Source organism: Amphiura filiformis, chromosome 15 (assembly GCF_039555335.1).
Source record: "Amphiura filiformis chromosome 15, Afil_fr2py, whole genome shotgun sequence".
NCBI classification, from domain to species: Eukaryota; Metazoa; Echinodermata; class Ophiuroidea; order Amphilepidida; family Amphiuridae; genus Amphiura; species Amphiura filiformis.
Genome location: NC_092642.1, coordinates 45,707,258 through 45,733,603, shown reverse-complemented (window position 1 = coordinate 45,733,603; position 26,346 = coordinate 45,707,258). Strand labels below are relative to the sequence as shown.

Below are 26,346 nucleotides of genomic sequence, written 5' to 3'. Positions count from 1 at the left end.
AATAGATTGGTCTTGCAATAATACTTGTTTGTATATGCTTGGATCTGTAATTTCTTTGCTCAATTTCCATAATGGCGCCTGGATTTATTTAGCTTTATCAGAAGCACTCTATATGCTTGTAGACGAGGTTTTACGGTATATAATTGTGTTGACCTGTTTATACGAGTCACAAAATGTTAAAAACCTATAATAAATCAGAAGCACTCTATATGCTTGTAGACGAGGTTTTACGGTTTATAATTGTGTTGATCTGTTTATACGAGTCACAAAATATTAAAAACCTATAATGAATCGGTTAATGTAAGGGTATAATAATTATGTTTATTACATTTGGGAAGGTTATTCTGTTATTATGGAGTACAGCATCTCACTAAGGCCAAAAGAAGAAGGTTGGTCTCAGAAACATGTGGAAGAAAATCGGGTTTTTTTAAAAAGTGAAACAAACAATGTGGGGACACGGGATTATTTTTTATTATTGTATTTTACCATTATCCTACAATACCTGTATTTATATACATGTCGTGGTAGGCCTATAATAGGTCACCCTTATATACAAATTACCCTACCAACTGAATTGAGTGAATCTGTCGATATTAAAATAATGAAGTAACTTATTATATAATAACCCCGGGGGCATTCGCATAATTGACACGCGTCATGTGCTTGGCAATAGACCCCTTTTCCTTTTGGAAATCTATTATGGAAGCTATTAGTTTCCATAAACTATACACGTAAATGACTCCCTTTTTAGCTCAACGCCATGTTTTGGGCCCAGTATAGGGTAAAATAACAAAATTGTACTGGCCAGGTAAATGCCCAAATTCACCTTCATTTTGGACTAGTATGGAATTGCAAATATCAAGTATTTTGTAAAAATTGAAAAGACCACCAAATGACACCAATTTTTAGCAGTCCATATCGAATGACCCCTTATTAAAGGGTCGGGTCCACACCAGTGTTTACTCAGAGGCCGTATGTCTCAATTTTGGCCCAGTGAAAATTATTTTTGGCCCACACAAATTTGTAATGCTGTATTACAATTAGTCAATTTGGGGAATTACTGAGCCAAAATTGGGCCAATTTAGGAAGAAAATGTTTCATTTGGCCCACCCAATTTCCAGAGAGAGTAAACACTGGTCCACACTGAATGACCCTTTGTAGAAAAAAATCCTACGGGCCGATTATGTAGGCTTATATACGTCCTGAAAGTCGCTCCGGTAGGCACAGCACAGGTACGTCACTTTCATTATGCGAGTGCCCCCCCCACCTCACCGGGACTGTTATGCTAACACCAAGCCTCAAAATAAGCAGGCACCCAAGACCCATTTACCCAATGATCATAACATTTTGGCTCCTGGTCCACACCAAAATCATGTGAACCAGGCTCTACGTTGTTTTTTGCTTTCAAATAAAGCCTGGTTTTAAAAAAAAAAAAGCCGCTTTGTGTGAAATCTGGTCCAGATCTGCTTATTTTAAGGCTTGATGATAAACCACACATTAGCTGGTTCTGTAAAGAGCATAAGATGTTAGTCACCCCGCCTATGCAGGATGGGAACAGTCTGCGTCGCCATAATAGGCTATTCCATTTAAAATACACACTATACCCCTGTGGAAGATTTTGGAAATATCTTCCACAGGGGAGTATGAATTTCAAATGGAATGAACACATTATAGCTCCATTTGAAACTCACCTACTCCCTCGGTGGAAGATTCAGGTTTAATCTTTCTCAGAGGGTATATGAAATGCAAATGGAGCTGCCTAATGTGTTTATTCCATTTGAAATTCATACTCCCCATGTGAAAGATATTTCCAAAATCTTCCACAGGGGGAGTGTGAATTTTAAATGGAATAACCAATAGACTACATAGTCGTATAAAATGTAGCGCACTTTCCGTTGCATGCATGATAATATAATATTATGCCATGTTATATATATTGTTTGTGTTATGCAAATTAACTATGTTATTTAAATAAATCTTTGAATGGCTGAAATAAAACGTTGTGACAGGTTTTAAAAAGGCAGTGTGTTCTTTGGTCTTGCATTGGGTAAAGTTAATCTTCTTTTTCTAAGAACGAGTCATAAATCGTGGAAAGTTCCTGGCGTTCGATTCGGAGGAAGGCGAGGAAGTCTCTTTGATATAGTGAATCCTAAATACTCTACGTAATCTATTATGCTTTCTTCTCGTCTATGTTTCGTTATGTGACATTTTTTGGTAAAAAATGACAAAAACCCTTAAACTTTGCGACCGTTGCCATGGAAACGGAATAGCACGAGCGGGTTACAAAGTTGACAACATGGCAGAAATGATTCTCCAGACTCCTCTGAACATGAACATTTTGATACATGTCCAAAACGCGGAAATTTCATGGGGCTGGCCTCTAAACTGGCATCATTCTTTATTAGCTTTTATGGCCGACTAAGTTAAGGGGACTGTGCACTCTCAGAAGTTTAACTTCTTAATAATATATGCAAGATATATAAAAGTATATACACTTTTGGAAAGGAATCTATATAGGCCTATTTGGTGTTTTAAAAAAATTGGAGAAAATCACAAACAACAAATTTTTGCCTCTCAGTTATAAATATATCTATAGGCAAAAACTCTGAGTAAACATGGCAGAGCCCACAAATTTCTGGCCAATTATTTTCATTATTATGTTTTGATGAATCCAAGTGTGTTAAAATATTGGATCCTAAACATAATAATGATAAAATTGGATGCTTTACGCCTAATATTTATATAAATATGGGCTCAATCGATCCAATTTTATATCAAAAGTGGCTAACCCTTTAAACCTGGTCTCTTGGTTTATAGTCCGTTTGCCAGATGCTCAATCTAATTAGGCTAATTATAAAAGTAGACCTGTAAAATACCAACAGCTAGCTATTATACTAATATGTACATTTGTTTGTATTGTAAACAATTGTGTGTAAATTGTATATTTGTGTGAAAATTGAGGGCGCTATTTACATGCATTTAAATTTTAATTTAGCCCAATAATTTGAGCTATTCCTTTCATTTTATCATGATTATTTTTAGAAAATTTCCTTGCTATTTGTTACTCACTTTGCTGATGTTTTAATGTCATTATACAAGTGTCTACCCCTTGAGAGGATGCACACAAGATTGAAGATAAATAGCGCCATCGGTGTTCAACTTCGCTTAAAAATGAATACCAGTTCGACATGTCATCAAACAACCGTGTTTCTGATCCAAGAATCTGATACTCGCTCAGAAATATTTCATTCAGGAATTTTTATCACTCTGTTGTGGTGCTTATAGATGTTTGCTGAAACGGTATGTTTGATAAAACAACACGCTGGCTAAAGGAGGTAATCTGTAAGAACACCATGAACAAAGATGAGGGGGCTTACAAACTAGACAAGATCTGCGATCAACTCATCAATAAACGGCAACTAGGAAGTTTGGAAACGTCATAAAGACCAAACAGCGTTGACGTTTCATCAAATATCTAGAAACACCACAACAGAGTGATCAAGATTCCTGACTTAGTATGCACCAAATTACTTTGATCTGAAAAAGAACCTTTTCTTCTTTAATAGTTTGCGTCTGACGTCATCTGTCAATCAAACTTGAACACGGTTTGTTTACAATTTCGTGATGATATGAGTTGCTGAACACGGCGGGAAAACCGGGCGCCTTATTATTAATTTTGCACCTTAAAACACACAAACCATCTCAAACTAAGGTTAGGTATTTATAGTAGAAAACTTTCTTTTGCGAAGGTACCTTGTCAACAATGCCTAGAAAAGTTGCTTTTTGCCTTGTAATTTCACCACGTTCTGCTATTCCTTTTCTCCGATCGGCACCAGATAAATCGACCTTCCTTTTACGCGCTATATTAACCAATCAAGGATCGTAGGGAATTTAATTGACACTGACGTCAGACGCAAACTAGTCTTTTTATCTTTGTCTTCCATTATAGTCAACTAAAATTAATTATCATCTTGTTCTTCATCCCGTACGAACTCAAAACTGATGCATTGTCCATCCGCCACAAGGTGCTGCCAAAGATGGTGCTCGTCGTATTCTCCAGAATCTAATCTGGGTTGCTCAGATTCAGTTGATGTCTAAACAGTAAAAGAAGAAATAAAACAAAAAGAATTACCCATTTGGCACGGGAAACTGAGAGGCTTCCTATTGGAAACTTAAAATAGGTACGATTTGGCAGAAGGCATGTGGAGCTTAAATCTGACAGCTACTGCATAGTAGTTTTAACCGTCACATGACTAAACAAATAGACATTACGTTTTGTTACCTGTTGAGATTTGATCATGTCTGACCTCCTTTTTCAACCAAATCGACGGTAATAACTCTAACCACAGTTTGCATAAGGCAAAACTCACTTTCTGGGAACAAAATACCACACAGGGTCATTTTTATGTAACTCATTGACCCATTTGTGTTATATACTGCCTCTAGCTATAATGACATCCTTGTGATCTGGTCAACTCATTGACAGATACGAACCTCAGGAGGGAATTCAATGTTTGATCAATTCTCTCCAGGTAGTGAAACGTAATGAACAGGAGTTGTATCCTGCAGCAGCTCTAAAAGAGGATTCGTTCAACCCACACTACATCCAAGGTTTGATCCATATGGTTAGTATGGACCCCTTACAGCATCACACAAACAAATGATTCTCAGGACAATTTGGCAAATAACCTTAGACCACTTGAGATATGACGTCATTGCCCGACAGTATATATACACCATGATGCAGTCATGTCTACAGTAGAATTCATCTCGACCTTTGCAGGACTTAACCCCATTAAAAGCTATTAAACCAAGATAACACTCATTGAAACAGCTCAACTGATTAAATCGGATCTTCTCTGGTTGTGCACAAGTGACTGTTTTCATGTGCGATATCGCAATAAAACTGGTATTCATAGCTTCAGTTGGGTAACCGATTATAAAGGAAACGAAAGGAAACAATGTTATGTGTGGCTTTGTTCACGAAATCAGACAATGTCGTGCTTTTTGTAAACCAGCATTCTTGAAAATGAGCAACATAATGATTTTTGACTTAACACGGTTTAGAAATAATGTCTTCATATTTTTGGTGTTATCTGTCGTTTACATGTCCTTCCTAAAACACAAAAGTACGACCCTCTCCAAACACCTAAATTAGCTAAAAATTTAGGACATGTTACAAAACTTTATTTTCTAGAACCTATTTAGAATAATTTAAATGTAGCTTTTACCGGTTTTTGTGGCATCCTTCAGAAGTGAGCGGTCCGATACCAATATTTTCGGTCAAATCTCCATTCAAATAACACGGGGAGTTGGCTAGCTATGCCTTGCCCTCACTCATATTTTACAAAAGTACGACCATTTCTGAACATCTAACCTAGCTGTAATTTTAGGTCATGTTAGAGAAATATATTTGCTAGAAGTTTTGGAGAATAAATAAAATATTGGCTGGTTATTTTTCACACAGTGATGTTAACTAGGCAAGTGTCCATTCTCCCAACATACATCATTTGTAGGGGTCACGCGTCAATGGTGAGAGCACTGTGTATTGTGTATAGGAAAACGGACAGTAACTGCAGTATGCAAAAATTTCCATTGTTATTTGACCTGCTGTGTGCGTACGCATCGTAGTTTGCTCAGGGCTCGTGCATTTTAAATCGCCCAACACATTTCATAATTATAGTACAAGAAAGCCATTGAACAGTGTAACGTTCGTTCAAGCATATCGATAGACTAGTCCCTCGCCTTTGTTGATAAACAATGATGCTCACCTCATTGGCAGTAGTCTTGCCCTTGATGTCATCATCTTGATGCGTCATTCGCCTGTTGACATTGCCCACATCTTCACTCCTGGCGTAAGTGTTTTTCTTTGCAGCTTGCGTGATGACATCGACCGATCGACGTTCCTGTGACATCACTTCCGGTCCGCCATGTTGTGATGTATTAATATAACTAACCCCATTATTATGGTACCTCCCTGAAATCGGAGGGTCGTCATAATCATGTTCAGTTTCTTGCACTGGTCGGAATGTCTGGGTATTAGCATAACTCGCTTCATGGACTCCCTGTATACCGGTATTTTTGATGTTCCCCTTCATATCCATATAATCTCCTTGCAGCTCAATTGGTTCATTGTTATTATTGTTGTTTTGCTTTTGTGGTGGTGGTCCTTGATTTGCAAACGTAAATACATCATCTGCTACAGCAGCATACACTAAAAACATATCACAACAAAACAAGAAAATGTTTCAATGTGGGACAGTTCTGGAGATCAATAATTATGTAAATAAAAATGACACCTGAACACATTGGACATTAGGTTTCACTGCCTGAACAGAATTGATCATGTCTCACCTCCTTTTTCAACCAAATGGACGGTAATAACTCAGTGAAGGATCAACATTTAACCACAAATTGCCTAAGGCAAAACTCACTTCCTAAATACCACACAAGGTCATCTTTATGTAACTCATTGACCCACTTGTGTATACTGCCTCTAGAATAATGACAGCCTGGAGATGTGGTCAATTCATTGGCAGATATTAACCTCAGTAGGGAATTCAATTTTTGATCAATTCTCTTCAAGTAGTGAAACGTAATGATAATAAATTGTCTACACTTTGCACTTACTAGGTGAATCCAAAGCAGTTATTCCGTTGACGCCGTTCTCAACCGGCACATCTTTCTCACATGCTGAACGCTTCATCACCAAAATGATGATGATGATGACAATGATAATAACAACAAAGGAACAGATGGCGATGATCACGATTTGAATAGAGCTAAGAGATTTGTCGTCCAGGGAGGTGGCATCTGCCTTTGGGGTGGGATTGGTTTTTGAAAGCGTGCTTTGGGTACCGCTATCGTCGCTTTGAACCGATTCTGAAAAAACAAAAAACAATACATCAAGAAACATGCACTCTTTCCGTATTTTGTCATTTTTGCTGAGAGTTTATTCGAGCACGGAAGCGAATCGTATACTCTTGTTATTAGATTGTGACTATCCAGTGGGATGGCTTTAAAAGTTTGGAGGACACCTTTTCAACAAGTGTCCAAATCTTTAAGCCGTCGGTACAATTTTGTGTTGGTCTCAGTGGTGTAGCTAGGGGTTGTGGCATCGGGGGAGGGGGCAAGGATACCCTCCTAGCCCCCATCTCACCATTCCTGAAACACTTGTCCAGGGACATGAGGGAGCGGGCGAAAATTTGCACAAATAGTTATATTCAGTAGCGTGAATTTCAAATGGGGTTTGAAATCTACACTCCTATGTGAGATCAGAATCTGTGGTGAGATTAAGGTCATGTCTTCCATAGATGGTGTATATGGATTTCAACTAGAAAAGCCCAATTTCGAACTGGTAAGGACTAGAAAGGTACGAGTGCAATATTTGAATTCCTTGATGACAGATTCCCTCTAAAGCTAAATGTTTTTTCATCAATGTGGCAACGAACTTTTCCCAACGCTAGAAGATGCGAGTTACCCATTGGTCAAATATTAATCGCTCGTCGGTCAGCGCTAAAGTGAAAATTTAAGATGCACCACTATTTTTCAATTTCATGACACATAATTTCCTTGTGTCTCGAATCTTTCCAAAAAGGCTGTCACGGTTTAGGTACTGACTATTATTATTTTGGTTACAGGTCTACAGTCCAAATGGTCATTAGTCCGAAAATCCAATAAAAGTATTGTAAACCCTAATTCTTACCCTAAGTCTAACTGTAAACGTCAAGCTAATCCTAACCTAACGAATCCTATCACTAACACGAACCCTAACCTAATCCCTAACCCTAATCTTAACCTAAATACCTTAAACCCTAACTTTACCATTTTGGGCTGTTTCCCTTATTTTACCACTTGCAGTAAGAGCTTACCTTTGGTTGGTGACAAGGCTGTGATAGTCTTAGTTCGCTGTTTGGTAACATCAGTACGTGGAAGAACTGTTTATATCAGAAATGGAACGTTAAGAAAACGATTGATCACTTAGGCTAGAAAACCATGGTGGTATATGTGTGGGAAAACTATCGGATGTTGCCGCCTCGCAAGAATTGCACCACCCTACAGGATGCAAGCCACGCAGGGCTAAGGCCGCTGACAGTTAAGCCTTGCAACTAATGACGTTCCAATATAATAGCCCCGCAGGGCACGACAGCAAGGGTAAATGTAACCATTTGTGACACCACAAAATATATCAATGAGTAAATTGTTATGTTAAAGCATCCCAGAGGTATGGCGGAAAACCAATATCCACCATTCTTGCAGCGAGGCTAGCGATGCGGCAACTTCCGGTTGCGGAGCTGTGCCGGATGTTGCACGTTGCTTGATTTTGGATTCAGATGTTGGTGTCAGTTTATTTTTTAATACATATCATTTTTTGCTTTTAAAATAATTACCATTTGACAACGTTGATTTCAGGGCTGATGTCGATGTAGGTTTAACAGTAGTTCCTTCAGTAGATAATGTTGATTTCTTTGCCGGTGTTGGTGTAGGTTTTTCAGTGATTTCAGAAGCGATGGTACCACGAGGAACTGTTATCATAGTCATACAATACAAAAGCATATAATACATCTTTACAAAACCTTTGGTTTTATAATGCATGTTGAAAGGACCTCAAATTGTTTGTACCACTTGAATACTTTTACAGATACGGTGCACTTTGATACGGACCCTGGATACGGATTCCGTGAAATAGAGCATTGTACTTCTTCAATTACAAAGCGTTAAACATAAGTCATTGGGCAATTATTGATTTATTAGCGCCCTCTTTTTTCTTATATATACTGCGCCCAATGTAATCGAATACTTCAAACAAAAGACATTTCTTAAAGATACTACATGTATACAACTAAATTACAAAAAATTAAGTAGTCGATAGAGAATTTTGTCCTCCGTATTTTGATACCTCATTCAGTACGAGGTATCAAAGTACGTAGAACAAAATTCCTCCATCTATCGACAACTTTATTTTGTAATTTAGATTTAATAGATATTGCTTTTGTTTTAAGTGTTCGGATACTTTTTGTTAACATTATACTTTTATTTTTTTCGTTTTTAAGGGTATGTTTTAAAACTTATTTGTCTCAAAAGGAGGTCTGCTGATATTGGGCCATTACATCCATTACATTGCATTTCTGTCTTGATTATATGTATTTTCTAGTAATGTTTTGATTTTAATGTAAGGGCAATCCTTCAATTTATTGTGTTTTCAATATTGGATATGCCTGGCCTTGTGCCAAATGTTATAAATAAAAATAAATAAATAAATAAATAAATAGGCTACCCCCCTCTATGGAAGACATGACCTTAATTACCCACACAGGGGGTGTAGATTTCAAATGGACTCACCCATTCAGATAAGATTTTAATCTTCCACACAGGGAGTGTGAATTTCATAATGGTTTAAAAAGTCATGTCTTCCATAGGGGGTGTATGGACTTCAACTGGAATAGCCCATTTCATTCCAGGTTTTATTGGAACCGGTCACAATATTGGCGTATGGACTTTGTTATGACGATTTAAACAATTTCAATTTTGATGAACTCTTAAAAGAATTCTATACATCTCTTAGCGATAGCGATTGGGTTTTAACCAATGAGGTAGAGCGCTCTTTGTTGCGTTGGGCAGAGCACGCTACCTTATTGGTCAAATACCAGATGAACACTTACCAGAATTGTCGTAGATATGAAGACAGGATGGAGCAAATGTTACAGTGGTGTCTTGAACAGGAGTAGACTGGCTTCCATCTGTTTTCATGTGATATATCCTGCGACCTGCAGGGTATCCAGCCTGTATGAAGTAGATCTCATCCTTGTACAAAGTCAGCTGGTCTGCATTGTGATACCCAGTCTGGGTGTAGAAGGTTGCCTCATTCTGACCGTCTTTGTCAGAAGTAAATATTATGTTATCTGGAGAATATTGTGTCCAGAATAAAGTGTCTGCAAATTAAATCAAGTCAAATCAAATCAAATCAAATCAAATCAAATCAAATCAAATCAAATCAAATCAAATCAAATCACATTACATCAAAACAGATCTATACTTGCATACCATACACAACGTATCATCTTATTCAACTATTCGACTCTTGAACTTCTCAAGATAAAAAGCATAATATCTGGCGAAGATGTATCCGATTACTACTCACATGGTCATGGTCCCTATGTATTAGAATCACTAGTGAGCAAATAGTGTCCAATTAAACATATATTACTTATGGTGTCTTTTTTGTTTTGTCTATCATGTCTATATGTTTTATTTCTTCTTTTTTCTTCATTCCTCCTTCTTGTCGGCTTCTTTATTCTCTCCGTCAGCATGTTCAAGTTTTTTCTACTCCCTTTAAATGACTCATCATCCCGTTATTTCGGGAAACTCTGACCTACCACTGCACTCAATTGACCTTGTCGGTAAATCCCATAAGCCTTTGCGAATACACCTGAGAACTCGTCATTTGACGTCACGCCAACTTGCAATGCGCAGTAACGATGTAGGCTTGATCCACCAGTCCTTCAACTGCTTACGCACGGTCATTTTATTCCGCCATGTTTATTGTTTCGAGATCGGGGCCGAGGGACTCAGTAACGATGTTCGATAAACAATGTTCGCATCGGCGCAGATCGGCGTGACATCAAATGGCGAGTTCTCAGCTGTACTCGCAAAGGCTTATGGGATTTACCGAAAAGATCAATTAAAATTAAGATTTTATTCTCCAGCAGCAGTGCAGGTTAGCTTGGTTGGAAGAGAAGATAAAATTCTGAAGCATTCATAGGATTTTCATTTTATGTATTTTGAAATTCGGTAATATTTTGATACTTTCTGCGCTAGAACACTTTCACAAACAAAAATATGTTTATCAGCCACCTCAAAGAGGAAATTTAGAGTATTTTAGCAAGAATACATTACCTGGACTATTAAATACCACAGATGCTCCATTAGACCATCCTCTGTTGACAACTGTTGTGATGATACCAGATGGAGTCACTCGGTAGATATCGCCACGGTCATACACTGACCAGTATATGTCACTGTTCAAAAGGAAATACAAAACAAAAATATCATCACCATAATTACCAATTCTTATTCAAATGGTTGAAATGCTATTTTCCAAATCTTAAAAGTCAGACATCTGGAAATGAATGTCACATTGACCGATATAACAACACGTGTGCAAGAATGAGACAAAAGGAAGATGAGGCACAAGAGATGGTGAGAGGGAGGAGCAGGAGAGGGAGCGGGAGTGTGAGAGAGGGGAGGGAGAATAACAAAAGAAACTCAATTTCTAAACAAACCCGAATTAAGACCAAATATTTTCTAAATAAACATAATTTTGCACTTTTTTCGCCGATCATGAAGCTCCCGTGGCCGAGTGGTTAAGGCACAGGTTTCGTAAACCTGAGATCCTTGATTCGATTCCCAGGCGGGATCGCCCTTTCCACTTTACTCCTTTATTATTTGCGACGGCGAACTTGGTGAAAATGTTTGTTTATTTATAAAATCCCCGTCCATCATGCCACTGTTTTTCCAATTTATATTATTTTCTGTTGCCATGGTTATTTATAAAGCAATTCGTGACTAATTACCCAGTGTCTTTGTCTAATGATATTTCTGTCCATGAATATTGGTAATTAGATTTTTGTCCAAGTGTAGTAACTGTTGGGGTGCCATCCATGTTAGCTTTCTGTAGTGTATTCATAGAACTAGGGCAGTTTGTCACCCAGTAGATAACACGTGTAGCAAGGTTAAGTTGAATGCTGTAAAAACCTGCAAGATGAAACGATGAAATCATAAACTGATGAAGCTCTATATGCTTTAATTACGTAATGTTGTATGAAAAACAAATTTCATTATTTTTATCCTAAAAATTCATTCAGAGTCGGCAATAAAGGAGGGTTGTGGTGATCGAAGCACATTGAGGGCCCAAAGTTGATCCATTTCCAAGATTTTCTTGGAGGCGTAAGCCTATGCCAAATTCGTTTTTCATTTCGCACGCTTTTCGTGAATTTCCTAAAACATGGTTTATCTTAAAATATTATATAGGTCGTATTTTGGTCGAGCCTGAATTGCTTTTACAACTAATCGGGGCCGCAATATACGCTAACCATAACCATAACCTAACCCCAAACCCCAAATCTTACCCTAATCCAAATCCATAAACCCCAACACCCAACCCTAACCTTAACCCTGACCTTAACCCGAACACTAACCCTAACCCTAACCCCTTACCGTATACCCTAAATGGTTGGTGTATTGCGGGCTTGCGGCCCATTATGGTTGCAGTGGCCCATTATGGTTGCAGAAAAAGAAAAAAAAAGCGGCCGAGGCCAGTTCTCAGCGAAAATGCTCGAATTTGAAACCGTGCTTACCACTACAACTCTGGCCATTGTAAGTCGGACTTTGTACCACCGTTTGCTGGTTGGTTCCATCAGTGTCGCATCTACCGATCTTAGAGGCTTAAGCCCAGTAGATTTGATCGGTTGATGGGTCATAATCTACATCATATAGAGTGCCAAGACTCCCCAGATTTCTGAGCTTGGTAGGGATAGAGGAGGACATTGGACTCGTATACAACTCAGTGTAACTACAAATGATAGCAAAGTCGTCTGCAAAAGAAACAAAAGTTTAATGTTACTGTAAACATGGTAAAGCTATTTAATTTTGCTATAGATGAGTTGACCTATGATGTCACATATTTACATTTAGACCGCCCTCTGTTGTTTCATGCCAGGCAAAATAACACAGGAGTGTCTATGGCAGACCACATAAATCTCTTCAAAACCCACCTTTTAAAAACCATTGAAGTTTTGTGTGATATTATGTATATGACTTGATGCATTTGTAAACAAGTTTGATAACATTTTTAGTAGTATTTGCTGTGAAACCAAAGTTAATGAAAAAACATCAACTTCTTCCATGTAAACTATAGTCTTTTTGCCTGGCAGTTTTGATCTCAGATCAACAGAGGGCGTACCAAATGTAAACACATGTCAACTCATGTATAGCACTAATTTGCTTAGAATTGAACTGGGGCACCCAAAGAGCTTTTAATAGAAATAGAGTCGCAATAGATTATATAAGGCTTTGTTCGTTTGATGCCGATTAGAAGTTGCGACAGGCTATTCATAAAAGTGGTACCATTGTTTCGAACAAAGGGTTCCGCCATTAAATTGGTCACTGATCCGGCATCATATTAAAGCTCTACACAACAGTAGAGATAAGTACAGAGAAGGGAAAAGAAAGAAATGATGAATACATTTAATAATAATTATTAGGCCTATATAATAACTAAACACATAACAGCACTGGGCATCGATGATGTCAATGCCTTTATTCGTTACGTAATTAAAACGCCCAGTCAGATGTATTTCACACCTGCCAAACACAAGTCACCCAATTTCGAAAACTGGACGTTGAATGCACACTCTCATGAATATTGATTGGCAACATTTTCCAATATGTCAGCGCTCTAATCGGAAACAATAGAACAATAGACCCTGCAGAGCGTTGGGGGCACCTGTCTCATCAAATCCCATAATACCTTTTTGAAATGGACAGAGGTGTCATCAAGTTGGAATAGATTAATAGTTAAATTTAAAAAATGTGTCAAAATTAATTTTGATGCTTTTTACGATCCTTCTGTTGAGCAAATCACTGACTAGGCCTTTAACTCTTACCTTTACAAAGATATGTCGCAAATTCAGCAGCCAAAATAAAGCACATGAAGACCAAACCCAAGTTGAATGTCATGATGCTGGTATACACAGAAGAAGCAGTCTTGAATCAACTTTACCTTTCACTGTAAAAAATCTGTAATATGTATAGAAAATATTGCTGCTTGGGTGACATGTGACAAAAAACAAGAAAAGGTCTTTATTTTTATCGTGTTTTTTTTAAAATTTTGTTTGACATGAGATTAAGGTCATGTCTTCCATAGGGGGTGATGGATTTCCACGGGAATAGCCCAATGTTAAGGTTTCCTTTCAGTACCCTTTTCTTTGAATTTCCGATAACAATGTAAGTCCTAGTCATCCGTGCCACCACATGGTATACATGTACTTTTTGACTACGGTATTTGTTTTGTGTTTTTGTGTAAATGACGAAGTTAAAAATGAAAAATGCTTGGATTATTTATTATTATTATTATTATTATTATTATTCCCTGTACTTGGGACTGGTGGAGGAAAAAAGACACACAACAAAGATATAAGCCACAAAAAACTCCTGTGAAATGTATGAAAATGCCCGAGAAAGAGCCAAGCCAAAACAAACCCAGGATATTTCCCGAAAACTTACATCTCTGGTACAAAGATAATAACCACCAGCCCCCTGCTCTTAATCAACTACTGTTTATACAATCAAAACACACATCATGGAAGATATTTAAAATTAAAATACATGGAGATGATCTGTGTCCAGTTTATGCACAAGGCAAGAAGCACGGGCAACCAAAGAGCTGGGATAAAAAAAATGCGTGGATTATTGTAAAATGCATATCGAACTATCTGTCTTGTTAAAAAAAATAATAGTTTCCACTCTCTACGGAGATAGACAAGACGTGTCAACATGTCAAAAATCATCCCACATGGTCAAAAGTTTAAAATGTTCCGATTTATTTACTTATTTTATTTATTTATTTGCACTATGTAGGGTCAACCGAGTTAAATGACAGGGTTGCTTGATTTAAATAACGTTGATTTAAATCGCGATTGAATCACGATTTAAATCACATGAAAATCACTGATTTAAATCAACTTTTTCATTTTTAACCTTTTTTGAAATGTAAGTTAAATTAACTTACATTTCAAAAAAGGTTAAAAATTCTTAAATTGACTGTTTTACTTCATTCCTAATGCTTCTACAACTTTTGGATACAATCAAAATACCTGTATGATGTCACTTTATCTATTGCTGAAAATTCATCTTCAAGGTGCAGAATTCAACAGATTTTTCCCATGATTTTACCATTTTTTTCTTCACGGTATTTTTCACATGTAAAAACGTATTTTGATTTTTTATAAATACCTGATAGGATTGCACATAGCATTCCACTGGTCTCTTTTGACTTTATCATGGGGTATAGCAGTTCTTGGAATTTAAAAAATCACAAAAATCGATTTAAATTTAAAATAAATCCAATTTAAATTTTTTTAATTTGATTCTTTTTTTTTTATTTCTTAAAAAAATCAACAACCTGTTAAATGGTCCTTGACCTTGAAGAGAAGGATATCATTATACACATTACATTTCATGCAAAATGTCCTATTTTGTCTTTAATCCACGGCTTTCGGCTTAACTATTTGCAGGCTACATATAGCACATTTATGCCATTAAAAAAGGTGCAAAACACGGAAATTTGATGTTTATGATTTTCTGAATGAGAAAATTCACTATAGGCCTATATGCCTTTAATACAATCTGATACTAAATGAAGCGGTAAATAAATCATTAAAAAAAACAAAATGCAAGAACGACGTAAGTGCATTTTGTACTAATGCCGGTTGTTTATTCTCATGAAGGTCTAAGCTAGAGTGACAAGTTTTCCGTGATTTAAAAGACTGACTTCTGCGATTTTCCGCTAAAATCGGGGTAAAGAAGTTACTTGCATTATCTGCAAGTTAGTTGTTTTAAGCCTGATATCTTTGAAGCCGGATTTCATTTTCATTATTTTTTCCTCACGTTTACATTATTTTTTCTTCATTTTTACGTTTTCCGCGAATTTCCGTGTTTTCAGGTTTTTTTTTTCTTAAATTCCGTGAATTTGTCCGTTTTTCCGTGACACGGAAATCTTGCCACTTTAGTCTAAGCACCGTCACAATGGCAATCACGTGAGTCCACAATGCAAGGATGGTTTGGCTCTAACTCAAAGAATTCAGTATCGAAGTTACGTTATGTTGCTATGTCAACGGGATCACGCTCTTGAGTAATGAACCACGATCGAAACGATCACCACACAAAGTATATGGCACTCGAAGGCATACCAAAATAGCGTGATCCGGTAACCAAGAGAATTACGTAACCACTTTGATGCTGAATATAATATAACCCTTTAGGCTAAATAATATTGTTCTTTGTTGCATTGTTAGCGCAGATTTTGTTTGTATTTCATTGCATTTCATATTCTACTGAGAAATTCATACAGAAATAATTACATTTTAATGCACAGAAGAATGAAGAGTAAGAATTAAAATATCTTTTCTCATAGATTTTGTTAAGAGGTGGGGTATGAACGTTTGGACAGTATTTGTGTGGGACATTAGAGCACATCAGACATATCGAATTGCATTCTGAATACGAAGAATGTCGTTCTGATATCAAATAATTTTGATTTTTTTTTTTTAATGTGCGATATAATACAAATTTTATGGCAAATGATTGAAAATTGATATTTTTGATATTTAACAGTCCTCGAAGGAAACTTTATAAATCTAATGATATGTACTTTAAGTGTATGTAGCTGGGATGAAAAGCTGACGATCAAATGAAAATTTTGACATTTCGTATGGAAGATATGGATTGTTTTATCAAAACCACCAAAATATGTAGGGGGGGGGAAATCCATATCTTCAATACGAAAGGTCAAGATTTTCATTTGATCGTCGGCTTTTCATCCAAGGTACATACACTTTACGTACATATCAATAGATTTAGAAAGTTTACTTTGAGGGCTGTTAAATATCATTCAAATTTAAAAAAATATCAAGTTTTAATAATTTGTACCATAAAATTTGTATTATATCGCGAATATCGTTAATTTAAAAAAATTATTTGATATCAGAAGGCCATTCATCGTATACATTCAGAATTCAATTCGATATGTCTGATGTGCTCTCATGTCCCACACAAAATACTGTCGAAACGTTTATACCAGAGCCCTAGCGAGATGAGACCAATAACACTTTTGTAAATTTGTCCATAGTTGTAATTTGATTTTTTTTTATAGTTTACCTAATTCCTTGCAACCTTTTGTAATCACTGAAATTATCAGAAATGTTTGTGATTCGAAACACGATTTACTAAAAACGGTAAAATGCTCACACATTTTTTTTTTTTTAAATCTCACCCCACTTGCACCACAAGCACGCATATTATACGCACCTCCAAACTGATGGCACCCCCTGCATACCCCACACATACATCCGACACCCACCCCACCTACACACCCACACAAATACACCCCGACATAATCCGGGGGGAGGTGGCGAACTATTTTATTGCCGGGCGGGCACTCAACATGCTCAACACAAATGACCATACGGGTATCATGCTCCCCGGATATACCCTTGAATTTTACCGTACGTTACAGAGCTCTGAAACTAGACCCTTGATTTTGATCTAAATCTCTCATTCCTCACATTTCTGCTTTTTCAGGCGATTTTCAACCAGAGAGCCAATAAAGACCCTTGAATTTGACTGTTTGTAGCTCCAAAAGACCCCTTTAACCAGGAAATGTCCTTAATGAAATATTTCCTTAGCCACGCCACGTATATGATCCGCTTTTAAAAAAGACTGGAAATGAGTCTAAACATCACCGGAAACCCATCTCCCGGGAAAGTGGATCAGATGACCATATCCGGGGACCATATCAGGCATACCTGATGAAGTCCTCCGATGAGAAGGACGAAATATTGTAGTGAGTAAAAATTCACTTGGTTTTGTCAAGCTAAAATGTCTTTTTGTTTATTTAATCAACAAACCTGATGAACTTATTCAACGAAGGAAAAATTGTATTGTTATTAACATTTCCTGAGCATGATGAGTTACAGCATTAAAACCCTGGCCCGTTCAATATTTACGGCACGGGGAGTGACAGTTTTGACAACAAAAATTGGCAAAAAAATCGCTTTCCCCCGTCGCGTCTGCTCAAACTTTTCGAATTCCCTCTTGTTTCCCCTTTAAAAAAAAGAAGAAAAAAGGGGACGCCTCGTAAATTGTGCCAAAAGACGATTGCCCTCCCCTCCTCTCGATCTACCAAAAATTGTTGGTTTGTTTTGGCTTGCCAAATATGTTTTAACCCCCGCCACTTTTACCCTCCCACAGGACTCAAAAATTATTGCACAGTACCTTAAGACACCAATTTGGTTTAAATAGTTTTAGTTTGATTTGATCAACTTTTTTCAACGTTGAATGTAATGCTTATTTCTGAAGCATTAATTAATGACAATTTACTAAATGTATAATTTTTATGGCCTATCCACCATGCAATTTAAAACATAATAATATACACCGTGTAAGAAAATATTAAACATATCTGTTCCGAGTGGATCATGTATATAGATGCCCTGAGTCTCAGAATGGTGACTTTCCATTCTGGAAGTGGTAAGCTTATGATCATGCGCATCCTATTTATAGGCCATAACAGTACAGGCTTAAGGTGGTACTACACCACTTAATACATTTGTGACTATTTTTGCATTTTTCTCAAAAAATAATAACACATTGGTAACAAAAGTTATGTATATTATAGGGGCAAGGAATCCAGTTACTACACTCGAATTTCAGTGATTCAAGACAAGTGGTTCATTATGAGGTATATTCTAGCGGTCACATACATAACTTTTGTTACCAGTGTGTTATTATTTTTTGAGAAAAATGCAAAAATAGTCAGAAATTTATCAAGGGGTGTACATGTAGTACCCCCTTAAGACTAATAATATAATTCGTGTAAGAAAGTATTGAACATAGCCTACCTGTTCCAAGTTGCTTCTCAGATGCCCAGAGTCGCAGAATGGTGACTTTTTCTTCTGATAGTCCTGATTGGAAATGGTAAGCTTGGGCTCAAGCGCATCTATTTATATGCCATATCAATACACGGTTAATTCTGCATGTATTCAGAAAATTCACATGACCTCATGAAGAACTCGGTGTTCAATACATTTATGACAATACCTATTATGACCTCACAAACGCAATGAAAGATGCCATTAATACAATTCAAAGGAAGACAGTTGCTTTCGTTTTCCTATATAGTATTGTGAATAAGAAATCCTGGAATTATTTCAAATACTTAAAAAACTTCAAAAAGTTAGATTTAAAATATTTGAGAACAAAACAATTATACAAATTAAAAAATATTGAAATTGACATGCTTGCAACCGGGAAAGTGGAAATATGCATTTTTGTTAACTAAATGAAAAATACGTAGGTTTACGTGAAACAAACCATTGTTGCCTTTGCCAAATTGGTGCAGAAAAGCCTATCTGCAATAACGACCCTATAGATAATTTCTTCATATCTATGGGCCGCAATTTCTGCATATCTAGGGGGCCGCAATACGGTAACAATAATATGTACTCCCTATTCCAGAAAAATACAGAACTAATTTTCTGGGATTAAAATAATATTATCCTGTTTTGCAAAATGAAACATAGCTAAATCCTAATCCTTTAGTTAGTCCTAACTGGCAATAAAAGTCAAATTTTAATATTTGGTCAATTTTTGTAATAAGGGCCAAAAACATGCGTTTTAGGGTGTTTTTCGTATGCTGTGACAATCAAGCCCAAAGACTAGTATCAATACTAAATTCAGCTTATGCAGTATAATTTTTGGAAAAGACATGTTCCATTCTGATAACCGATAAGTTAATTAAAGAAACATAAAAAAGTGCAAATTTTAGCAAAATTTCAGCATATACTCAAGATTTTGAATGCTTAGACTTGTTCGAATTCTTTGATTTTTGTGACTCGATTGTTAGAAAATATGCAGAAAATTCATGTTTTTGGCTCTTTTTTCTAGAAATTAGTAAAATAGTGATTTTTTTCTTTTATTGCCAGTTAGGACTAACTAAAGGATTAGGATTGAGCTATGTTTCATTTTGCAGAACAGGATAATATTTTTTTAATCCCAAAATATTAGTGCTGTATTTTTCTGGAATAGGAAGTAGTACATGACAATATAGTACATGTAACATTCTGATAAAATGTTTTGCATCACGTTTTCAATGAATGTTATTGAAACGTTTATAATTATACCCTTTATAACCCGAAATTTAAACCGTTTCTGTAAAACGTTGTGGGTTTGCTAGGTATCAACCCCTGACAGCACTGTCTTTATGAGCTTTTTAATGGTGCAATGTGTGTTGCTATCTACCCCTGATAGGCCTAGCACAATATTTTTGTTGCAATGTGTGCTGCTATCTACCCCTGATAGCACAATATTTATGTTACAATGTGTGCTGCTATCTACCCCTGATAGCACAATATTTATGTTGCAATGTGTGCTGCTATCTATAGCACAATATGATTGGTACAATGTGTGTAGCTATCTACCCCTGATAGCACATTATTTTGGTGCAATGTGTGTTGCTATCTACCCTGATAGCACAATGTGTGTGGTGCAATGTGTGCTGCTATCTACCCCTGATAGCACAATATGTACAGTAGTGTTTATTAACATGTGACCCCCTACAATAATTTAGGATGTGTTATTGTGTTCAAGTTCAACAAGTCATGGTTCCAATGTGACGCCCTGCTGCATCAGAATCTTGGAATTGTCGAAATTCTGGAATTTTGATAATTCCAAGATTCTGACACAGCCCGTCAAAAACTTGGAATTGTCAAAATTCTTGAATTCTGACAGTTTAGGTTTCTGACGCAGCCTGTCAAAAACTTGGAATTGTCAGAATTCTGGAATTGTGATAGTTCCAAGGTTTTGAAAGGAAATTCTGGAATTTCACCACTTTATCCTCGATTTGTAAACATGTTTAAATGCTTAACATGTTTTGGAATTTGATTCCTTGTGTTTAGATATTAAACACTTGATGATTTGAAGTTTGACATTGATGTTTAGATTTAACACTTACAAATCGAGGACAAAAAAGTGTCCAATCTCTAGACACAGTGTATGGTAAATCCGACACTTTAGTTTGTAGGTCATAGAGGGCAAATGGAAATAAAAATGTTGAACCAAAACCTCATAATTACTCTCTCTAGGTCTATTCCAAAAATTGCGTCATGCATCTTACTCGGGGAAACTAAAGCAAGTTAACGTGCCTACAGTACACCCCCTCTGCATACTATGAAAGGGTAATAACGCCATCATATATGCTATCAAACCATACGATATTATTTAAGATGACGGCGCAAGTATGGAAATATTATCGACCTAATCCCTGGTAACGTCAAGAGACAGGGATGGCCGGCATGGCAGACAACCATTCAAGTCTACCGTGATTGATTCGCATTCGTGATAAATAAATTTTCATAAAACAATAAACTACGCATATCATGAACAAAATACATTTACTATTAACATAGGCTACTTCAAACATTATACTAGGCAAATCCCAGTGTTGTAGGTCTTAAGACCGGCCTCCGCGGTCTCCGAGACTGGTTGGTCTCGAACCTGCTGGTCTCGGTCTCGGCCCTCCTGGTCTCAAGGTCCAAGCTTGTTTCTTCTCTTTATTTCCTGCTCTTGTCCTTTTTCCTTCAGGCTGAGTTGCTGTCCCAGGTATATATATTCGTTGATTTCTTCTATGTTGCATCCATTTACAGTGACTATTCTTTGCTGGACAGCTCTGGACGAGGGGTCCTGTTATTATTTTTGTCTTCTGCATATTCATCTTCAGGCCTCATTCCTTACTAGCTTCAGCGAGCTCCCTGAGCGTGATTTCAATTTCTTCCAGACTTTCTGTTATGATGATTATATCATCCGCAAATCTGAGATGGTTGAACTTCTCTCCATTGACATTAACACCCTTTTGCGTCCCACTGAAGTATTTGGAATATGCTTTCCAGACATGCTGTAAACAACTTTGGCGAGATTGTATCTCCCTGTCTCACTCCTTTTTTGATGTTGATCTTTGCACTTTCTTTGTTTAGAGTTGTAGTTGTGCAGTTTGTGTATAATATCTCTCAGTATGTTTATGTTTTTACTTTCTATTCCTTTTTGATGCATGATGCAGTCATGTCTACAGTAGAATTCACCTCGACCTTTGCAGGACTTAAACTCCATTGAAAGCTATTAAACCAAGATAACACTCATTGAAACAGCTCAACTGATTAAATCGGATCTTCTCTGGCTGTGCACATGTGTCTGTTTTATATGTGACGTATCGCAATGAGCTGCTATAATACAGCTTCAGTTAGGTAACCGATTATAAAGGAAACACAAGGAAACAATGGTATGTGGACCATTGTTCACGAAATGAGACAATGGCCTGCTTTTTGTTAACCAGCATTCTTGAAAATGAGCAACATAATGATTGTTGACTTAACACGGTTTGGAAATATTCATATTTTTGGTGTTATCTGTCGTTTACATATCCTTCCAAAAACACAAAAGTGCGACTATTTCCAAACACCTAAATTAGCTAAAAATTTAGGACATGTTACAAAACTATAATTATTTTCTAGAATTTCATAGAATACTTTAAATGTAGCTTGTACCGTTTTTTGTTGGCATCCTTCAGAACAGAGCGGTCCGTTACCAATATAGCTCAATATTTTCGGTCAAATCTCCATTCAATTAACACGGGGAGTTGGTTAGCTATGAGCTAGCTATGCCTTGCCCTCACTCATATTCTACGAAAGTGCGACTATTCCTGAACATCTAACCTAGCTGTAATTTTATGTCATGTTAGAGGAATATATTTGCTAGAAGTTTGGAGAATACTTTAAATATTGGCCGGTTATTTTTCACACAGTGATGTTAACTAGGCAAATCCCCATACTTATAACGTACGCTATTTGTAGAGGTCACGCGTCAATGGTGAGAGCACTGTGTATTGTGTATAGGAAAACGGACAGTAACTGCAGTATGGTATATGCATCCAACAAAGACTGGGTTTCAACGGAATCAAATGCCTTTTCATAGTCCATAAAGACCATGCATATAGGTTGATTATACTCATGACAGGGAATCCCATGACAAGTAAATGATAGGGAATACTTTTTTGAACCTCTTTCAAGAGCTTCAAGGATGTCAAACTTTTTGACATCTAATAAATTATTTCTTTTGGATCCATGCCTAACATTTTGTTATTCTGAAAACCTATAGCGCTAAATATAAATAATTTGTACCAGTCACTGAGATATATTATTCATTCATACATATTAATTATTTTCAAACCCGGTCCCGGTCTCGGTCTTGGTCTCGGTCTCGGACCAGCCGGTCTCGGTCTTGGTATCGGACTGCTTATTCTCGGTCTTGGTCTCGGAAAGGCCAGTCTCGACTACAACACTGGCCAAATCCAATGAAAAAGTAATTCACTACTTTTAGCATTCGCCATCAGGGGTGACGGCTTGATCACAAGTGAGTTGGTCCATTGCTAATTTTGCAATTGCTTTTTTTTGTTTTGAGCAAAATCAGATCTAAATTGCTGGAGAAAAATGTTGGTATATTTGTATATTATTTTGTAAAATTTCTGTTTTGCCTCGGTAATAAACACAAGGTAAAAAAACAAGACACACTTTCTACTGAAATGCGCTTAGTATTTATGATATTTTATTCGCGTTACTAAATACACTCATAACATGATTTGCAATTTAGCCGTCCAGCAAACACAAAACGTTTCCGGCACCTTTATTTTGCAAAAAGTTAGAAAAGATTACTAAAAATTGTTTAAATGTCGGGTTAGGCCTATATAAAGGATTTAAAACGATTTCATAACATTCAAAAACATTTTCTGATAACTTAATCCAAATATTTTAACATAATGTATTATGTTAGTTAAGTGTTGACAAAATATTTGGCAAAAAATGTTTGCAAAAAAATATTTTACAATACCATTTTTAAAACTTTTTACAAATATTTTTGTATATTTTTGAAGTGTGTTTTCATACAAAACGTTTTAAACGTTTTCATGGCCTTTATATAACCCGATATTTAATGTTATTAAAACGTTTTTACCAAAACCAAAAACTCAAAACGTTTTGTGTTTACTGGGCGTATCACAGAATCAGGAGTCGAATTCACAAACCTATTATTCGTAGTTGGAGGGCGGTATGTCTGCTCTATGTAATGTGGTTTGATTCTCAACAGGCAAGATCATTTCCAATAAGACCTAAAAATGTTTGATTGGCGTAACCCGACCGACCCTAAAAATAGGCCCGATCTTAGACTTTCTTTTCTTATTTTTTGCAAAAAATTGAAAAATATGTAAAAAAAAATTAAAAGAAAAAAAAAAAGAAAAAATTTTTTTTTTTAAAAAAAAAGTTCCAAAGCCTTTACTTTATCATACGCGATTTACAGCTTAAAATGTGTGTAAAAAATTTTTTTTTTAAATTGCCAACTAACCTACCCTATTTTTTTTTTTATGTTACGCCAATCAAACAATTTTTTCTAGGCCTAATGCTTTTACATCCTCGAGCTTTCATAAATATGTTTGTGAATTAATCCCCTAGTGAATTACAGCCCGTATATAGAACCAACATTAATTGCCAGCAGACTGTTCTTCCTTGTGTGTGAAAGCGCCCAAACACACTCTGTAAATAATTTCTTCCAAGTATTTAAATATGGTTTTCATAGACATGATAGAAGAAAGGCCCAACTCCACAGAGTTTGGCCTTTCTTCCCCAAATATTGATATAAAATTGGATGGTTTGAACCCAATGCACAAATTTATTGGTCGAGCTATGAGTTTTAAAATATTGGACGAGACGTAGTCGAGTCCAATATTTTAAAACTCATAGCGAGACCAATAAATTTTGCATTTGAAATAAACCATCCAATTTTATCATTATTATGTTTTCAGAATCTTTATTTTAAGACAAAATTCAATTTTTTTTTTTTCAGTAATTGGGTTTTTTTAGATTAAAAAAAAAAAAAAATTTGGGGGGAGGTCAAAATCGACTGATCTTACATGCCTAGAGCAAAAAAAAATTGAAAAAAGAATTTTTGAATTTTTTTTTGTCCTATTTCCGGACTTTTTTGGCCCCACTTCCGGAATTCCACAAGTTTCCGTAACATTTACATCAACGGGGATTCATTTCACCAAAATTTATGACGATTCGTAGCGCTTCGTAAGTCTCAAAATCCTTTAGAACGTATTGTAAAATACATTTCACTAAAATTATTTACTAATCTGCACTTCCCAGAGATTGCCTACCAACACTAGAGGGAAAAAAATGGGGAAAAATCCCTATGTCTCATGAAGTTACGTACTCGTTCCGAGTCGTTCGTAAGTTGCGAAATGATATAATTGAATTATGAGGGTTGAAAATATGAAGTAATAAAGTGTTTATAATAATATTTGATAGGCAATAAACTGATAAAGTAAAGCTTAACTTAAGCTACAAAATACAGAGTGCAAGCCTGCAGTGCAACTGTGCAAGAGCCAGTGCAGTGCAGTTGGGTGGACTAGAGCTATATTTGCCGATTTCATAAGCTTATCTAAAACCCTACCGTGTCTGTGCTAACATCATTCAAACCTTGCAGAGTCTTCAATTAGTTACAAAAGTGACATTTGGCAGGTATAAATCCTCTGGTTTGGTCAGAAAATATGATAATTTTCGATGTCCGAGGCATGAAGTGCCGAATTCTGCAGCTTTACGTGGTTGTTAAGCACCGGTTTTTACTTGTTTTTTTGTACTTTCGTACAGATAAACGGCAAACAACATTAATTTCTTCATTTCTTAGCAGCTGAAACATGCATTTAGTACACCACAAGCCTAGAATCATGAAATTAAACATCTCTTTCCGCGTCCGTAGAAAATCAAATTTTCCCGGTTTGACAGCAAAGTAAACAAAATTGAGTTCATGAATGAATAGTCTCATTCAGTGCGTTTATGTTCGCTAGTCTCACATACGGTCGTTGCTGTTTGCAATACGTTAAAATTGGCGGCAAAATCGGTGATTTTAAAAATCACGGGGGATTGGGATCCAGGTGGCGCTAAAATTGGATTCAAAATGCATCCAGTATGCTATTTTTTTGACGTTTTAAACTGTGTGGAGAGGTATAGGAAGCAAGATTCTGAAAACATAATAATGGGTTAAAGTGGAGTTTTGTTTATCCATGAAATCACTACAAAAAAACTTTCTTGTTTTACGTTATTATATGCTTCGACTTGTAGATTCAATAGATAATTTTAAAGTTCTGTAGCTATTTATATATAACACATCTGCTCAGGGGTGGTGCAATAATTATGTGTACCCCCGGGGTGGTGAATTCTCAAAATGGTCTGCCAAAATCGCTTGCCCCCCTTTGGCCGTGCCAAAAATCTTTGCCCCCCTTCGACGTGCAAAAACTCCCCCCCTTCGACGTGCCAAAAATCTTTGCCCCCCCTTACACATGCAAGATTTCAGGGAACCTGAATTTAAAACCTTAAATTATCTTATCATATTATTATGTGCGTGCGCAGCGAGTAGGAAATTTTGCATATTTGAACGTGTTCCTAATGTTTTCTAACACCTTTTTAGGGC

At 36.5% G+C, this 26,346-nt stretch overlaps 1 protein-coding gene across 3 annotated transcripts; it reads right to left on the bottom strand.

Annotated features, from left to right (window-relative positions):
• Positions 1 to 1,430: 1,430 nt before the first annotated feature.
• On the bottom strand, positions 1,431 to 18,770 carry LOC140171724 (uncharacterized). 3 transcript variants are annotated; one of them, XM_072195034.1, is made up of 11 exons: positions 18,678 to 18,770; positions 13,665 to 13,797; positions 12,357 to 12,593; positions 11,574 to 11,754; positions 10,897 to 11,018; positions 9,663 to 9,932; positions 8,391 to 8,525; positions 7,872 to 7,937; positions 6,631 to 6,882; positions 5,772 to 6,214; positions 1,431 to 4,094 (listed from the first exon to the last, which is right to left on the bottom strand). In XM_072195034.1, the coding sequence occupies exons 4-11, from the start codon at positions 11,684 to 11,686 to the stop codon at positions 3,960 to 3,962; spliced, it is 1,536 nt and encodes a 511-aa protein (XP_072051135.1). In that variant the 5' UTR covers positions 11,687 to 11,754; positions 12,357 to 12,593; positions 13,665 to 13,797; positions 18,678 to 18,770; the 3' UTR covers positions 1,431 to 3,959. The 3 variants fall into 3 exon arrangements, with proteins under 3 accessions (XP_072051135.1, XP_072051134.1, XP_072051136.1); XM_072195033.1 differs by lacking the exon at positions 18,678 to 18,770 and having other exon boundaries at positions 13,665 to 13,798; XM_072195035.1 differs by lacking the exons at positions 8,391 to 8,525; positions 18,678 to 18,770 and having other exon boundaries at positions 13,665 to 13,798.
• Between the last annotated feature and the right edge of the window lie 7,576 nt (positions 18,771 to 26,346).

What these genes read in the sequence shown, in the direction of transcription:
- LOC140171724 (XM_072195034.1), bottom strand. Translation starts at nt 11,686, where the DNA reads ATGAATACACTACAGAAAGCTAACATGGATGGCACCCCAACAGTTACT. An exon ending in TCATATCTACGACAATTCTG is followed by an intron (nt 8,526 to 9,662) that starts GTAAGTGTTCAT and finishes CTATGATAACAG; the next exon opens with TTCCTCGTGGTACCATCGCT. An exon ending in AGCCTTGTCACCAACCAAAG is followed by an intron (nt 6,883 to 7,871) that starts GTAAGCTCTTAC and finishes TTGTTTTTTCAG; the next exon opens with AATCGGTTCAAAGCGACGAT.